This window comes from Salvelinus sp. IW2-2015, linkage group LG23 (genome assembly GCF_002910315.2).
Source record: "Salvelinus sp. IW2-2015 linkage group LG23, ASM291031v2, whole genome shotgun sequence".
Classification (NCBI taxonomy): Eukaryota; Metazoa; Chordata; class Actinopteri; order Salmoniformes; family Salmonidae; genus Salvelinus; species Salvelinus sp. IW2-2015.
The window spans coordinates 39,984,688-40,003,778 of record NC_036863.1 but is presented as its reverse complement, the minus strand read 5'-3'; the positions used below and the strand labels follow the sequence as shown (position 1 = coordinate 40,003,778).

Below are 19,091 nucleotides of genomic sequence, written 5' to 3'. Positions count from 1 at the left end.
TGTAGAAAATAGTAAAAATAAAGAAAAACCCTTGAATGAGTAGATGTGTCCAAACTTTTGACTGGTACTGTACACACTCATAGCATGCAGACAATCACCAAGACAATTCATTATATGTTTTCTAAAGTTATTTCAATTTATTTGAGATTAAATGTGTATTATGTACTTGCACTTTGATGAATGCTCTCATCGTCTCAAAATTCAGTTCATGGTTTTCCTTTTTGTGGATAAGTTCACTTCCAGTGTTCTACATAGGGAGGAGTGACCCCATAAGCCCCATCTCCATGGGTATTGTATAACTTGTGTGTGTGTGTGTGTGTGTCTAAGGGGCGGGAGATAGATATGGTAGCAGGTAGCAGCTTGTGTGTATGGGAGGGGGTGTTTATGTAAACCCATACTCTACAGTATATATAGGAGTGAGATGTAGCAAAGAAAAGCAGATCTCCTGTTTTGTCCTTTATAATTCTTGATACCGACCCTGCTCTGCTGTAGCCATGACGACCATGCTGCTGAGCGCACTAGGAGCACTGCTCTGCTCCTTGGTTGTCACCGCTGAGGTCATGCCCCAAGGAGACTTCAATCTACAGGGGGTAAGAGAGAAAATGAAGAGAGGGATCAGAAATCAGCATTACATTGAAAATCAAATGACAAGGAACAAACTAGGGATTGTTATGGAGAAAAAAGAAACATTAGGAGAAAGAATACAGAAAGAAACCTGTGATGAAAACAAGATTCAAATGGAAGGGATGAACGAAATGTGGGAATTCTAGTGACACATTGTTGGGTGTTCATATTGAGACAAGAGTTATTCAGATGTTCCTTCATGAATGATTCAGGAATATTTCAGTATCAGCTCTCACAGATTTAAGGTTTAAACTTTCGGTGACTCCTGCAGACAGGAATAAGGAGGTGATGTAATCTAATCAGGGATGTTTTTTGCAGGTGGCAGGAAAGTGTTATGTGATTGGATTTGCCACTAATGCCCATCAACCACAAGGCCAGCATGAAGATGGGCAACGCCATGCTGACTCCAACTGCTGACGGAGACCAGGAAATGGCATATTCTAGCCGGAAGTAAGAGAGAGAGAGAAAGAGAAAGACATTGTGCTGATTCTGTATGAACTGTATTGTCTCTGTAGCGCTGATGGCTCCTGCTGGAGAATGAACCACCTGGCCAAGAAGACAAACCTTGTGGGGAAATTAATCTTCAAGAGCGAGCGTAAGTCTAGAACCTATAAACACATACACACACAGTGCACTAATGGGCCTATGTGTGATATTGTCAATTCAACTCCCTCTCGTCCCCTCTAGGCTGGAGTAATGAAAATGACATGCGTGTCGTTGACGTTAAGTATGACGAGTTTGCTCTTATTCACACCAAGACCAAGGGTGTTTCAGCTGTGCTCACCAACCTGTATGGTACGATCCTTTCCACTCTGCAAAATCCTATGACTGAGTCTCATTGTTTCACTATTCCTTTCCCCATCCTTTGTTAGAAATCTTATATTACCAAATATTGCATCCTTCACAGTATATTTAGTCTGCCATGCACTACATGTGTTGTGTCTACAGCCCGTGGAACAGACCTGAGCCCTGACCTGCTGCAGAAGTTTAGGCAGTTCTCCCTGGACAAGGGCATTCAGCCTGAAAACATCGCCATCTTCCCCAAAAACGGTACATCCCATCTCTGTTTGTGAAGTGTGGTTAAGTTGGACAATATTTCTGGATAGAAGTGTGGAACGTCTCAGACTTATCAACCGTCTTTTTTTCTGCAGATGAGTGTCCCGCTGCGTAATTTCATCCATCTTCTTTACTTCCAAGGCGTGCTCCCTTGATCCTTCTTCATGGCTTTGCTACTTGATGGGTAGACCCATGGCCACTGTGGCAACCATGAATCATCTTTAGCTGCAGTGATCCATCAGACTACATCTTAACTTGCATCTGCAATACATACTGAAGCCCAGCGTAGCTGGTTAGGCAATCTTGTAACCTTAGTTTTTCACTTCCCTGATTGGTTCCAATAAAATACTGTCTAGTGCTTTTTCCGTTTGTCAGTCATTCTACTCTTCAGATGACTAGAATATGTTGGGTATTTAATACCTCTGATCCTAAGATGTGATGTTAGCTGCTTTAGAAGTCTGTGTTGATCAAATGTCATGTAAACCCAGCTCTAAAAGTAACCTTGGTGTACCTTCATTCTATTGAAAACGTTATCCTACTCCTTGCAAGTACATCCATAACACAGTTCTGATTCCTCCTTTGTTTGTTAAGTGTTTACACACTTTATTTACAAATGTGTACAAAACAATAATTGACCTCCTATAGAATTCTAGTTACACTGAATATTACAACAAAGTTCATGATGATGAAATAAATATAAAAACAAAAATGATCACAGGGGAAGGAACTGCCAGAGTACAAATTTACCACCAGTCTTTACAAGTTGTATTTCTCCTCAGGGGACTAATGCCTCTCCCTGGCCACTGGCATAAGTAGATGTGTGTTTGGGTAAAGGAAGTATGTTGTGGTCATGAGTCTGTGATACCAGATCTAGTGCAATCTAACTCTGAAGGCCTTGCTGGCACTGCATCATATTTCAGGTGTCTGATAATCAAGTTTATTAGGGGTTAAATAATCTGTATGAAGATGGGTTTATGGGTTGGTTCTAAATGATACTGCTTACCTGTTAGATCCCCCCCACCCCCATGGGATAAACAACCACATCTAGTATCTCATTTTGTGTAAAGAAGTGAATCAACTAAATGAAACCGCTCTGAAGCCGCAGCTTTTACAATGGACATGGCTATTTGCTATGATGCAGTCAACTCTTTCTCCAGGCATTGTCCATGACCAGACAGACAGTTCTACTCAAAACAACAAAGATATGAAGATGTGGGGTCAGCACCAGTAAGCGCAATACGCTATGAAAGTCCCGCCTATTTCCTTGTTCAAATCCTCTACTTGTTTTTGAACTGGCGTCAAGTTTATAAAATTCATAAAAACGTGGTCATTTACGATGTATGTAAAATTTCATTTTGTATTTATGGATTGTTTACTTCTACCTGATGTCTTTCATGAATATTTACGATTAATTAGAATTTTCCGTAATCAAAAACCTTCAAAAATATATTGGGTAAACGAATCCACGAATGCGAATATAAGATATATCTTCTAAGTGCTACTATAAACTGGGTGGTTTGAGCCCTGAATTCTGGCATATCAGAACGTATACCACGGGTTTGACAAAACATTTTAGTTTTACTGCTCTAATTACGTTGGTAACCAGTTTATAATAGCAATAGGGTTCCTCGGGGGTTTGTAATATTTGGCCAATATATCACGGATAAGGGCTGTGTCCAGGCACTCTGCGTTGCGTCTTGCGTAAGAACAGCCCTATCGGTTATATACCACACCTCCTCCGGCCTTATTGCTTAATTAGAATGGACGATCACTGCTCAGTGGATCTGCTTTTTCTCATCAGTTGAATGTCAATTTCATTGTGTGAATACAAACAGCTTGTAGATTTAAACAGAGGCAGTTTATCCACTTCATAAATATAATGGTACATTTCAAAAAGCATGACTCGAGTCATGTGATCGTGACAATATAAACAAGAAAGTAAAAATTAATTTGTGAAATCTTTCGTAGGTTTTTTCAGCTGTAACTAATCATGATGATGTGTAGCGGTGCCTTCGAGGTGAAGATCATGACTAGACGAGATCCAGATTTTGTCAATTTAAATTCAGATTTGACGTTTTGTTGCCGGTAAGGAACATTTACACAGCAGGTTAGAATAATTAGGTTAATGTTAGGAAAAGGGTTAGTTAAAATGCAACAAAAATCAACTTTAACGTTAATTTGACATAAACTGGATCCCTTTTAGCCATGAACGTGAAGGATGCCACTCCTGAAGTGCAGCAAATCTGCTATAAAGTGAGCATAATTCCTTAATTTAGCCTGCTTAGTCTAGCTGTCCAACTGAATAATGGTCATCTTTCAACAAAGATGACACACAATAATTACCTCGACCATGTTATTCCATTTGTGGGTAAATAACAAATGTCAAACCTATAGGTGTGCATAGGCTATATGGAGCGCATTTGGAATGCTGCTGGAACAACTAAGTCATTGCCTGATTGTCTTTTTAAATGTTTCCAGATGAAGCCACATGCTGGAAAGAAGTTTGATGTTTTCGTTGTCAAAACATTCACAACACAAGTTGTGGTGGAGACCAACTAATTCACTCTTCTTGAATAAAAAAATTATTGTATTATTTCTAGCCTATGTTTTGCAAAAATAAATGTCTCGGGGTTCCACTACATCATGGATCTCCAACCTTTTCTAGCATGAGGTGAGCTACTTATCCTCTTTTAGCTTTCAAATATGCACATTCTTCTCTTCTCCTCTCCCCTGAAACTCTTCCCTGTGTCCTTAAGTGTACAAGAGAAAGTAGCACACTATGTTTACTGTCAATAAACCTGGTAAAATAATGGTTAACAAAAAACGAAGGTGGGCCCTATAAAATCTGTGATTTTTTTCTTCAGTTTTATTCTTCCTGGTTTTAGATTAGTTGAGGGTTTTCGTTCTCAAAATTATATTTGTTCACAGAGAAACAACTAAATTGAATGTTCTGAGTTGATGTCAATGATTAAATCACATCAGAAGACAATTTTTTTAGAGGTCTGGAAGAAAACAAACATCTTATTTTTTGAATGTAGTTACCTTTCAATTACGCATCTGGCCCTTTAATTGCTTATCTGGTGCACTGTTTCATATGCAGGTCTAGCAATGGTTCTGTACTGCTGATGCTAATTTCATGGCAAAGTTTCCAATTAACAAATAATCAAAACAAATTATATACGTCTGCCAGGTAAGCCTACTTTGTAGTTAACATTTAATTGAGAAGGGTTTGGGGAAAGATTTTTATTTTTATTTTATTTAACCTTTATTTAACCAGGTAGGCCAGTTGAGAACAAGTTCTTATTTACAACTGCGACCTGGCCAAGATAAAGCAAAGCAGTGCGACAAAAACAACAACACAGAGTTACACATGGGATAAACAAATGTACAGTCAATAACACAATAGAAAAATCTATATACAGTGTGTGAAAATGTAGTAAGATTAGGGAGGTAAGGCAATAAATAGGCCATAGTGGCAAAATAATTACAATTTAGCATAAACACTGGAGTGATAGATGTGCAGATGATGATGTGCAAGTAGAGATACTGGGGTGCAAAAGAGCAAAAATAAATAACAATATGGGGATGAGGTAGTTGGGAGGGCTATTTACAGATGGGCTGTGTACAGGTGCAGTGATCGGTAAGCTGCTCTGACAGCTGATGCTTAAAGTTAGTGAGGGAGATATATGTCTCCAGCTTCAGTGATTTTTGCAATTCGTTCCAGTCATTGGCAGCAGAGAACTGAAAGGAAAGGCGGACAAAGTAGGAGTTGTCTTTGAGGATGACCAGTGAAATATACCTGCTGGAGCTTGTGCTACGGGTGGGTGTTGCTATGATGACCAGTGAGCTGAGATAAGGTAGGGCTTTACCTAGCAAAGACTTATAGATGACCTAGAGCCAGTGGGTTTGGCGATGAATAGGAAGCGAGGGCCAGCCAACGAGAGCATACAGGTCGCAGTGGCTAGTATATGGGGCTTTGGTGACAAAACGGATGGCACTGTGATAGACTACATCCAGTTTGCTGAGTAGAGTGTTGGAGGCTATTTTGTACATTACATCGCTGAAGTCAAGGGTCGGTAGGATAGTCAGTTTTACGAGGGTATGTTCAGCAGCATGAGTGAAGGAGGCTTTGTTGCGAAATAGGAAGCCGATTATAGATTTCATTTTGGATTGGAGATGCTTAATGTGAGTCTAGAAGGAGAGTTTACAGTCTAACCAGACACCTAGGTATTTGTAGTTGACCACATATTCTAGGTCAGAACCGTCCAGAGTAGTGATGCTAGTCGAGCGGGCGGGTGCGGGCAGCGATCGGTTGAAGTGCATGCATTTCGTTTTACTAGCATTTAAGAGCAGTTTGAGGCCACGTAAGGAGTGTTGTATGGCATTGAAGCTCATCTGGAGGTTTGTTAACACAGTGTCCAAAGAAGGACCAGAAGTATACAGAATGGTGTCGTCTGCGTAGAGGTGGATCAGAGAATCACCAGCATTAAGAGCGACATCATTCTTGGTCGTTGTGAGTGGGATCATTTGCCTCCGTTCACTTAAAAGAACCGTTCATTTGTCTCCCAAACGGCTCATCGCTTAGAAATGTACCAAAACTATTTTTAAAAATCTTGAATTTAAAGCCTAAACCGTTGTCTACCACGATGTCAGATCATGAAATGTGAGTTCAAATACATATTTACCTGACCAAATTGTTAGACGTCCTGCAAAAAATATTAATACTGAATGAGGCTCTCGTCTCACTATATTGTTCCTGCACTGAGGAATTGCCATCGTCAGAGGATGTTTTTATAATTTATCTGCAGATAATCGATGTCTGGAGCTCAAAAAGTAATAGGAAAAGTATGCACATCAGGGAGACAAATTAACAGCTCTTTCACATATGCGATTCGGTTCCCGACATTCACCAAAAAAAGCCTTTCAAAAAGAGCCGTTCGTTCGCGAACGACCCATCAGTACTGGCTATGCACTGAGTAATAGACAAATGGCCACAACACACAGACAGAAATGGGCAATATTGTTGGAAATTAATTGGCACATATTGTGTTAGGTTTTGATTTTTAAGCCAATAGTGGCTAACCAGGGCTGGGATAATATCAATATTTCTTAAGTTGGTTAGAGCTGGAAGCTTGCAGTGTCTGATACTTGAGAGATATGTTCATGACAGTTTACGGTGGAACCAGGGCCAGCACTATGGGCTGGCCTTCGGGGTCCTGGCCCACCCTACCATACCTCCTTGCCTGTCCAAATAAATTATTTAGATATTGATCATTTATTTGACCGTGACGCACGCAGACAGAAAGACTAAAGATTATGGCATGCAGGGGTGTAACGTTCACTGGGGACGGAGACGGGGACATATTGAAATAGCATTTTTGTCCCCCCCAATTGTATCATTGGAATGTGATACAAAACAAGGCAATGGTGTTCTTTAGGACCATGCGGACGCCTCCGAGCAGTCGGGTCGGCTGTTTGGAGTGTTTATCCGACCGGATAAAAAAAATATATATATATACACATTTATGTCCCTTTCTCCAGTGATATAGCCAAATTTCAGCAGAGAGGAAGAGGCGAAGCGAGAGGGCTCACTCTTACCAAAATCTGTACAGAGTAATCCCAATGCCTTTCTATGGGAATAATATGCAGGCTTAAGCTTGTTGCCTGCCTTCACGCCTTTGGGACAAAGAGTCCCATTCTTAGGGCGGACATGAGCATCTCGACATTATATACAGATATCTGGTTCCAGCCTCTTGCGAACTGGAAAGGGTTGGAGGGTGCACAGTGCACTGTTAGGATGCTGGATTGCCCTAAAGTAATTTATTTATTATTATATAATAACTCCCGTCTAAATAAAATAATTCAAAATACTTGAACCGGGAGCTTTCCCATTCACTGCCGAATGGGAAAGCTCCCGGTTCAAGTATTTTGAATTATTTTATTTAGACGGGAGTTATTATATAATAATAAATAAATTACTTTAGGGCAATCCAGCATCCTAACAGTGCACTGTGCACCCTCCAACCCTTTCCAGTTCGCAAGAGGCTGGAACCAGGGCCAGCACTGATTGTCTGATTGTCTTAACTCATCACGTACACCACTAATAAACTGAGCTGGGATAGGAGATGGGATAGTCAACAAAGTCTTTTTATTTTATTTTATCTTTCCAACACTCCCGGCCTTGATCTTCACCAAGCCTCGGTATGAAAGAGCAAAATATTATGATCTGATGATCCCATATAAAATAATAATTTTTCACAAAAGTAGTGCACTGGGGCTTTAATAGTCCTGTATTAGCGGACCGATATAGCCTTCTGCAGCCGGTTCCCCCCACGTGACAATGATTTTGAGAAACTAAAACTTTATTATTGAAATTATACTGTTCTACGAAAATGCGCAAATAACATAATCATAACTGGTAGAATAAATTGTAAGCTTGACAAGCTGCCTTTACTATTACACCAGTTCCAAAAATTGTGCGTGCACACATTGGAGATCCGTGAAAAAACGTGCCGCCTATGAAAATCAAAGGCCTGTCCAATTGATAAGTTCTGGCGCCAGCCCCTGGGTGGAACACTTGAAAATTGCAAGTACTTTCAGAATTGTTTGGCCAGCTACTCATAAGTGGTCTGCGAGCTACTGGTAGCTCGCGATCAACATGTTGGAGACCCCTGCAATACATTGAGTCATTATTTTATCTTCAAGCTCTGTGAGAGCTGTGACCTCCTGCCACACCCTCACAACCCCTGTATGGGTTTCAAAGCATTGGGCTGTGTTAAAAATGTATAGGGTGTAAACATGTACTGGAAGAGCTTTGTAAACACTAAACAAATGGATCTTTACTCAGTACATAAGAGTCTTGAGAGTCATGTCTCTCTATCACCTATGCATCACTCATCAGGCCCTAATCCTTCCCTTTCTCATAGGTCCATGTTGGTGGAGATGAATTTATGCACCTGCTCGTCCATAAAACACTACCCCACGCTGGCGGGAACCTGGAGCTGCATGGAATCTAGACTCCCAAAGCTCACCATGACCCTATTGGTTTCTTCTGAATACCTGTAACTCCCTGCAGAGGATGCCACCCCCATAATCCAGCCTCTATGCCTGCTTTGGATCGTGTGTACCCTTGTTTTTATGCTCACCGGTATTGTACTATACTGTATTGTATACTTACATTGGTAAATATCTGTCTTTGTACTAAAAGCCGTTTTCACCTTTGACTAAATGTCTTTTGGTACAATACAATGTAAATAAACATTTGACAGCTGACTTTAGTTTTTGTAAAACTTTCTTTTTTTTTAATCTATAAAAAATCTGTGAAGTGCGTATGTGGGTGCTTGTTGTACAATTTCAATTTGCATATTTGTAGGTGATGACATTTCCCCCATCTCTATCACAGCAATTACTGTACACCTATTGCGTAATCCCTAGTAGTGACTGACATTTCTTATGATTTTATGGTACCACATCAGGTAGAGATTCTGTCAGTTGAATACAGTGCAGTCTTCCAATCGAGGCCTCAAATCGGGATGTTCTCCTTTTAAAACCGGCACGTCTGGAGGAAGAGGCTTGATTTCTGACACTATAGTGGTACAGTTTTCCTTCATCGAAGATACCTCCTATTGTTTGAAACATTTTCTGCATTTAAGATCGAAACAGACTTTGAGTTGGTTCTGGACATTAAAATATAATTCTGGCAACAGGAAAGGGGAGAGTCAATTGCGGTGTGCAGTCTTCCTTTTCTTTTTGCAGAAAACATTTTCCCTCAATTGGCTGTCTGCTGTATGCAACCCAAAAGAGGGCCCCACCCATTGTAAGAGGTGATTACAACCTGTAATGACAGCATATGATTGGCTGATGGCTGCTTTAACCTGTGATTACCATATTTCACCAAAACACACAAAGCTGAAAACTGATAGTTATCCCTCTGTCTTTGGGGGTTTGATGAGGGGAATTGATGAGGGGCCCCTGGGTGGCGCAGCAGTCTGAGGCTCTGCATCTCAGTGTGAGAGGTGTCACTACAGTCCCTGGTTCGAATCCAGGCTGTATCACATCTGGCCGTGGTTGGGAGTCCCATAGGACGGCGCACAATTTCCCCAGCATCATCTGGGTTTGGCCGGGGTAGGCTGTCATTGTAAATAAGCATTTGTTCTTAACTGACTTGCCTAGTGAAATACAAAAAATATATATTTTTATACAAAAATATATATATTTTTTTAAAGTAGAGGTTGTTGGGAGGAGAAAAGGAACAGAACTGGAATATAAGTCACCAGAATAAGACGGGAGGTATGCAAAGAATCACAGCACTAGGATGAAGTCATTGCTGATCGTGATGCTTGTGGTGGTGTGTCTGTTGCTGACTGAATCTGGTGAGTATGACATAACTCACGACATGCAGCACAACACACAGGACATAGTCATGTGATTATGATAACAGTGTTACAGGGTAGGCTACAGAACCTTGAGTGACTGACTCAGTTGACCGGACCTCCCTGTTTTATACTTTTAGATGGAAAACGCAAAACCAAGAAAAATAGGATCTCATTACCCAGAGGAGTGAAGAAGATTCAAGAGGCCCTGGGTGAGTCATATGTTATAACTTGTTATAACCCCCCCCCCCCCCTCCCCTCCCCTGCCACTGTCTTTTCTGGGTGATTCCTTGCATGTGTAGTTGCATGTGACACTGTGTGGTGATTGTAAAAACTAGATCCAAAGACCATAATATTTGTTTCTGTACCCAAAACAGTGATCAACAGGATGAGTTCATATTGCCCTAACCAATCATTAAAGACTCATTAAAGACTCCACACATCTATTACACACTCATTCATATTTAGTCTGTACTATTCCAGCTTCTAGTGCACTTCAATTCTAGGATTAAACAAACAAAAAAATACTATTTCTTATTTAGCTAAAGTAACAGAGGATGCCATTGTAAATTAACATTGTAAATGTAAGTAAAAAATATTATTGCAAGCATATAAGGATTAATCTGCATTCGTAACACAATATTTATTCAGATATTTTGGGGAAAACTGATGGTATTTATTTTGTGTTTGTTCTAGTGATGACCCAAGGTGAGTTGTGATCATGGAAGTGATGATGGCATTGCTCAGGTGTTCACATGGTTAACTGTGAAGTTACTGTGTTGTAATTTTCTTCCTCTCAGTGATGAACTGGCTTCATAAAGTGGTTGATGTTGGTGAGAAATATCTGTCTAACTGTTTGTCTGTCTGTCCTTTCTGTCTGTCTGACTAGCTTCTAGCAGTGATTAACACAATCATTTCTGATTTGTAAATTTAGGAAAATATACGGTGTCTGCAAGACAGGCGAGCATGGTACAGTTAAGAATAACTGTATGAAAACAACAGAGTGTGTGCAAGGATTTCATCAAGGCAAATTCTCCTTTGAAGAATGTCAAATATAAAATATATTTCAATTTTGAACACTTTTTTGGTTACCACATGATTCCATATGTGTTATTTCACAATTTGGATGTCTTCACTATTATTCTACAATGTAGAAAATTGTAAAAATAAAGAAAAACCCTGGAATTAGTAGGTGTATCTAAACATTTGACTGGTAATGCAAGTATTCAGACACTTTTCTATGAGACTCGAAATTGAGCTCAGGTGCATCCTGTTTCCATTGATTATCCTTGAGATGTTTCTACAACTTGATTGGAGTCCACCTGTGGTAAATTCAATTGATTAGACATGATTTGTATATATAAGGGCCCACAGTTACCAGTGCATTTCAGAGCAAAAACCAAGCCATGCTGTTGACGGAATTGTCCGTAGAGCGCCAAGACAGGATTGTGTCAAGGCACAGATCTGGGAAAGGGTACCTAAAATGTCTGCACCATTGAAGGTCCACAAGAACACAGTGGCCTCCATCATTCTTAAATGGAAGAAGTTTGGAAACACCATCCAAATATTTATTTATATATTCTTAATTCCATTCCTTTTCTTTAGATTGTGTGTATTGTTAGATATTACTACACTGTTGGAGCTAGAAACACAAGCACTTCGCTATACCCGTAATAACATCTGGTAAACACGTGTATGTGACAAATACATTTTGATTTGATTTAGAGCTGGCCGCCTGGCCAAACTGAGAAATCGGGGGAGAAGGTCCTTGGTCAGGGAGGTGACCAAGAACCCGATGCTCTGAAACTCTGATGGAGTTTCAGTGTTCCTCTGTGAAGATGGGAGAACCTTCCAGAAGGAAAACCATCTCTGCAGCACTCCACCAATCAGGCCTATATGGTAAGGGTGGCCAGACGGAAGCCACTCCTCAGTAAAAGGCACATGACAGCCTGCTTGGAGTTTGCCAAAAGGCACCTAAAGGACGCAGACCTTGAGAAACAAGATTCTCTGGTCTGATGAAACCAAGATTGAACACTTTGGCCTTAATGCTAAGAGTCACGTCTGGAGGAAACCTGGCACCATCCCTACAGTGAAACATGGTGGTGGCAGCATCATGCTGTGGGGATGTTTTTCAGCGGTAGGGACTGGGAGACTAACAGGATTGAAGGAAAGATGAACGGAGCAAAGTACAGAGATCCTTGATGAAAATCTGCTCCAGAGTGCTCAGGACCTCAAACTGGGAGCGAAGTTCGCCTTCCAACACAACAACGACCCTAAGCAAACAGCCAAGACAACGCAGGAGTGGCTTTGGGACAAGTCTCTGAATGACCTTGAGTGGCACTGCCAGAGCCCGGACTTGAATCCGATTGAACATCTCTGGAGAGACCTGAAAATAGCTGTGCAGCGACGATCCCCATCCAACTGTATCACCGCCGGGTACTGCAGGGCTCTACAGAGGGTTGTGCAGTCTGCCAAACGCATCACCGGGGCACACTGCCTGCCCTCCAGGACACCTACAGCACCCGATGTCACAGGAAGGCCATCAACCACCCGAGCCACGGCCTGTTCACCCCGCTATCATCCAGAAGGCGAGGTCAGTACAGGTGCATCAAAGCTGGGACCGAGAGACTGAAAAACAGCTTCTATCTCAAGGCCATCCGACTGTTAAATAGCCATCACTAGCCGGCTACCACCCGGTTACTCAACCCTGCACCTTAGAGGCTTCCGCCGTATATACATAGACATCGACTCACTAGCCACTTTAATAATGGAACGCTAGTCACTTTAATAACGTTTACATAGTGCTTTACTCATCTCATATGGACAGTTGAATTCGGAAGTTTACATACACCTTTGCCAAATACATTTAAATTGTTTTTCACAATTCCTGACATTTAATCCTTGTAAAAATTCCCTCTCTTAGGTCTGTTAGGATCACCACTTTATTTTAAGAATGTGAAATGTCAATAATAGTAGAGAGAATTATTTATTTCAGCTTTTATTTCTTTCATCACATTCCCAGTGGGTCAGAAGTTTACATACACTCAATTAGTATTTGGTAGCATTGCCTTTAAATTGATTAACTTGGGTCAAACATTTCGGGTAGCCTTCCACAAGCTTCCCACAATACGTTGGGTGAATTGTGGCACATTCCTCCTGACAGAGCTGGTGTAACTGAGTCAGGTTTGTAGGCCTCCTTGCTGGCACACGCTTTTTCAGTTCTGCCCACAAATTTCCTATGGGATTGAGGTCAGGGCTTTGTGATGACCACTCCAATACCTTGACTTTGTTGTCCTTAAGCCATTTTGCCACAACTTTGGAAGTATGCTTAGGGTCATTGTCCATTTGGAAGACTCATTTGCGACCAAGCTTTAACTTCCTGACTGATGTCTTGAGATGTTGCTTCAATATATCCACATAATTTTACTTCCTCATGATGCAATCTATTTTGTGAAGTGCACCAGTCCCTCCTGCAGCAAAGCACCCCCACAACATGATGCTGCCTCCCCCGTGCTTCACGGTTAGGATGGTGTTCTTCGGCTTGTAAGCATCCCCCTTTTTCCTCCAAACTTAACAACGGTCATTATGGCCAAACAGTTCTGTTTTTGATTCATCAGACCAGACCATTTCTCCAAAAAGTACGATCTTTGTCTTTTTTATGGCGGTTTTGGAGCAGTGTCTTCTTCCTTGCTGAGCGGCCTTTCAGGTTATGTCGATATAGGACTCGTTTTACTGTGGATATAGATACTTTTGTGCCCGTTTCCTCCAGCATCTTCACAAGGTCCTTTGCTATTGTTCTGGGATTAATTTGAACTTTTCGCACCAAGTACGTTCATCTCTAGGAGACAGAATGCATCTCCTTCCTGAGCGGTATGACGGCTGCGTGGTCCCATGGTGTTTATACTTGCGTACTATTGTTTGTACAGATGAACGTGGTACCGTCAGGTGTTTGGAAATTGCTCCCAAGGAGGTCTTGGCTGATTTATTTTGATTTTCCCATGAAGTCAAGCAAAGAGGTACTGAGTTTGAAGGTAGGCCTTGAAATACATCCACAGGTACACCTCCAATAGGCTAATTGACATCGTTTGAGTCAATCAGAAGCTTCTAAAGCCATGACATCATTTTCTGGAATTTTCCAAGYTGTTTAAAGGTACAGTCAACTTAGTGTGTGTAAACTTCTGACCCACTGGAATTGTGATACAGTGAATTATAAGTGATATAATCTGTCTGTAAACAATTGTTGGAAAAAGTACTTGTGTCATGCACAAAGTAGATGCCCTAACCGACTTGCCAAAACTATAGTTTGTTAACAAGAAATTTGTGGAGTGGTTGAAAAGTTAGTTTTAATGACTCCAACCTAAGTGTATGTAAACTTCCGACTGTATATACTGTATTCTATTGAACTGTATTTTAGTCAATGCCACTCCGACATTTCTCGTCCTAATATTTATATATTTCTTAATTCCATTCTTTTACTTTTAGATTTGTGTATTGTGAATTGTTAGATACTACTGCACTGTTGGAGCTAGGAACACAAGCATTTCGCTACACCCGCAGTAACATCTGCTAGATATGTGTATGTGACCAATCAGATTTGATAATAGCCAGTTGATGTGATAACAATCTTGTGAGTTGACAGATATACTTTCCCCCAAACCTTCACAATTAAATGTTAACTGCAAAGTAGGCTTAGCCTACCTGGCAAAAGTATATCACGAGTAAGTACATTCCTATCGATTATTTGTTATTTGCAAACTTTGCCATGGAATGAGCAGCAGCAGTACATAACCTTCCCTAGACCAGCACACTAGGCAGAACACTGCGCAATTAAAGGGCCAGATGCTCAATTAAATCAAAATGTTAGTTTTCTTCCAGACCTAAAAATAATTGTTTTCTAATGTGATTAAAGCACTGATATCGACTCAGAATATATGATTTTGTTGTTTCTCTATGAACAATGGTCATTTTGAGAGTGAAAACCCCCCAAAATACAACCGATAAAACACAATTTGGGAAAATAGAAAACATAATCACAGATTTTATAGGGCCCCCTTGGAGTTTTTTTATTAACCATTATTTTACCAGGTATATTGACAGAACATTGTGCACGACTTTCTCTTGTACACTAAGGACCCGGGGAAGTTGCAGGGGAGAGGAGAATGTGCCTATTTGAAAGCTAGAAAAAAATGAGTAGCTTGCTTCCTTTTTACCTTTATTTAACTAGTCAGTTAAAAACAAATTCTTCTTTTCAATGACAGCCCAGGAACACTGTGGTTAACTGCTTGTTCAGAAGAAGAACAACAGATTTTTACCATGTCAGCTCAGGGATTTGATCTTGCAACCTTTCGGTTACTAGTCCAACGCTCTAACCACTAGGCCAACTGCCACCCCAAATGTAGCTCTCATGCTAGAAAATGTTGGAGACCCCTGATCTATACCATAGAACATAGCACAGTAATAACAAAACTTGCATGCATGGTTGTTCAGTCAGTAGACTAAAATCCCTTGTGGTTTTATTTTTTGTAAATACATGTTAATACAAATTCAAGTTGCAGCTTGAATTTGTAAAATGAAAACTTTTTTGTTCATAAAATAATGTTCTGATAAACTATTTAAGCCCCTCAATCATGGTTTGATTGTATTTATGCACCTGAAATAAGCACACAAATATTGTCATTAGATGCTGAGTTAGATTTTTCAATATTGGATTGAATAATGATATGTTTCAAGACCCCTGTACCAACTGGCAAGGTACAATATGTGAGCTGTAGGTGTGTCTGTTCCATCACAGTATGTCTACCGCCTCCAACAAGAGCAGAAAATTAACAACTGGCAAATAGATTTTTAGAACTTATGTAAGGATTACTTGCCCGAAGCAGTATATTATTTAAAGAGATAGACCACTCAAAATATATGTGGAAAATCATGTTAAGTTGTATTTTGAATTGACTATACCTTTAAAATTGTGTTGACCTGAGATTATATGAAACTAACATTACATGTTGTCTTGCTCTTCACCCTCAAGCAAGGTTTTACACTGATAGTTAAATGTCACGTTAAACAACACACACAAAGAGAGATACAGGGATTGTGTGTTAGGGGGAGCTCTGTTTACCATCTAAAGTGCTGACAGTTAGATTTGATTCACTAGTTCCTGCCCACAGAAAGCACTGGAGGGGCAGATACTGCTTTGTTTATCACTGTCCGTCTATTTTGGCTGCTGGTATTTTATTTTCTAAATTGATGGGCTGTTGCATAAAACAGCTTTCAGCCCATTTCACATGCACTCACATGCACACACGCCTACACATATTACATGATGCTGCCCCTGTTTGAACCCGGTGATCTCACCACCTCCGGGGTTCTATAGAGGGTAGGAGTGGGAGGTCACAGCCACACCCCCAACAAGCCCCATCTCCACCCATGGGTATTGTGTGTGTGCGTGTGTCTAAGAGGCGGGGGATAGAGATGGTAGCAGGTAGCAGCTTGTGTGTGTACGGGGGGSGGGGGGGGGGGGGGTATGCTCTACAGTAAGCCCATGCTCTACAGTATATATAGGAGTGAGAGGTAGCAAAGAAAAGCAGATCTCCTGTTTTGTCCTTTATAATTCTTGATACTGACCCTGCTCTGCTGTAGCCATGACGACCATGCTGCTGAGCGCACTAGGAGCACTGCTCTGCTCCTTGGTTGTCACCGCTGAGGTCATGCCCCAAGGAGACTTCAATCTACAGGGGGTAAGAGAGAAAATGAAGAGAGGGATCAGAAATCAGCATTACATTGAAAATCAAATGACGAGGAACAAACTAGGGATTGTTATGGAGAAAAAAGAAACATTAGGAGAAAGAATACAGAAAGAAACCTGTGATGAAAACAAGATTCAAATGGAAGGGATGAACGAAATGTGGGAATTCTAGTGACACATTGTCAGGTGTTCATATTGAGACAAGAGTTATTGAGATGTTCATTCATGAATGATTCTGGGCTATTTCAGTATCAGCCCTCGCAGATTTAAAGAACCACTGAACACACTGATTGGCACGTGGGTTTTTCTGTTGCTCATTAGAAAAATGAAGTTTCAGTCTTGGAGGTGTGTTTCCTGGCCGATTCCACATTTGGTTATTGATGTTTGTCCCCCATGAGACACTGTAGCCTATTTCACTTTCTCAAAATCCCCAGAGTGAACTAAATAGAAATAGAAATCTGTAATTCATTTATTTTGACGTTTTTGCCAAGGATGTTTTAGTTGTGCGGCTTTACATCTAAGGTGTTTAGTGCAGTATTTCTCAAGCAAAGAAATGCATGAGTTGTTGTCTAATGTGAACAGTCGGAGCTGCTGAGCAGGTCTGTCTCACTGTCTATGCTATTAGATAGAGAGCAATCACCGCAGCTGTTCACCCCATGTTAGTGGAAAAATCCTCAAATCAAAACCCAACCTTCATTTACCCGTTGTGACGCACGGATGTTCCAAACTCCGTTTTAGACGAGACTGACTTTATCTCCATAATTATCCTATTTACACTTTGAAGTCAATGTTGATACTAGAATAACTTTCGGACTCATATTGATGCCACAGAGGCCGTTTTCATAGGGATCTGTTGCTTTTCAAAGGCAGCCGTTCTTTAAGGTTGATACTTTCTGTGACCCCTGCAGACAGGAATGAGGAGGTGATGTAATCTAATCAGGGCTGGTTTTTGCAGGTGGCAGGAAAGTGGTACGTGATTGGATTTGCCACTAATGCCCAGTGGTTCGTCAAACACAGGGCCGACATGAAGATGGGCACCACCATGCTGACACCAACTGCTGATGGAGACCTGGATATTGCATACACTAGCCGGAAGTAAGTAAGAGAGAGAGAGTGAGAGAAAGAGAGAGACATTGTGCTGATTCTGTATGAACTGTATTGTCTCTGTAGCGCTGATGGCTCCTGCTGGAGAATGAACCACCTGGCCAAGAAGACAAACCTTGCGGGGAAATTCATCTACAATAGCGAGCGTAAGTCTACAACCTATAAACACATACACACACAGTGCACTAATGGGCCTGTGTGTGATATTGTCAATTCAACTCCCTCTCGTCCCCTCTAGGCTGGAGTAATGAAAATGACATGCGTGTCGTTGACGTTAAGTATGACGAGTTTGCTCTTATTCACACCAAGACCAAGGGTGTTTCAGCTGTGCTCACCAACCTGTATGGTACGATCCTTTCCACTACTCTGAAAAATCCTATGACTCAGTCTCATTGTTTCACTATTCCTTTCCCCATCATTTGTTAGAAATCTTATATTACAAAATATTGCATCCTTCACAGTATATTTAGTCTGCCATGCACTACATGTGTTGTGTCTACAGCCCGTGGAACAGACCTGAGCCCTGACCTGCTGCAGAAGTTTAGGCAGTTCTCCCTGGACAAGGGCATTCAGCCTGAAAACATCGCCATCTTCCCCAAAAACGGTACATCCCATCTCTGTTTGTGAAGTGTGGTTAAGTTGGACAATATTTCTGGATAGAAGTGTGGAACGTCTCAGACTTATCAACCGTCTTTTTTTCTGCAGATGAGTGTCCCGCTGCGTAATTTCATCCATCTTCTTTACTTCCAAGGCGTGCTCCCTTGATCCTTCTTCATGGCTTTGCTACTTGATGGGTAGACCCATGGCCACTGTGGCAACCATGAATCATCTTTAGCTGCAGTGATCCATCAGACTACATCTTAACTTGCATCTGCAATACATACTGAAGCCCAGCGTAGCTGGTTAGGCAATCTTGTAACCTTAGTTTTTCACTTCCCTGATTGGTTCCAATAAAATACTGTCTAGTGCTTTTTCCGTTTGTCAGTCATTCTACTCTTCAGATAACTAGAATATGTTGGGTATTTAATACCTCTGAACCTAAGATGTGATGTTAGCTGCTTTAGAAGTTTGTGTTGATCAAATGTCATGTAAACCCAGCTCTAAAAGTAACCTTGGTGTACCATCATTCTATTGAAAATGTTATCCTACTCCTTGCAGTAATTAGGTAGCTGACAATTACACACATTTGTCAA

The 19,091-nt window shown here is 41.0% G+C and overlaps 1 protein-coding gene and 1 pseudogene across 1 annotated transcript; both read left to right on the top strand.

Annotated features, from left to right (window-relative positions):
- Window positions 1-2,038, top strand: LOC111950580 (lipocalin-like; annotated as a pseudogene).
- Window positions 2,039-16,615: 14,577 nt separating this feature from the next.
- On the top strand, window positions 16,616-18,866 carry LOC111950579 (lipocalin-like). Its single transcript, XM_023968257.2, has 6 exons — window positions 16,616-16,786; window positions 17,750-17,889; window positions 17,965-18,044; window positions 18,137-18,244; window positions 18,401-18,502; window positions 18,604-18,866. The coding sequence occupies exons 1-6, from the start codon at window positions 16,691-16,693 to the stop codon at window positions 18,621-18,623; spliced, it is 546 nt and encodes a 181-aa protein (XP_023824025.1). The 5' UTR covers window positions 16,616-16,690; the 3' UTR covers window positions 18,624-18,866.
- Window positions 18,867-19,091: the final 225 nt, after the last annotated feature.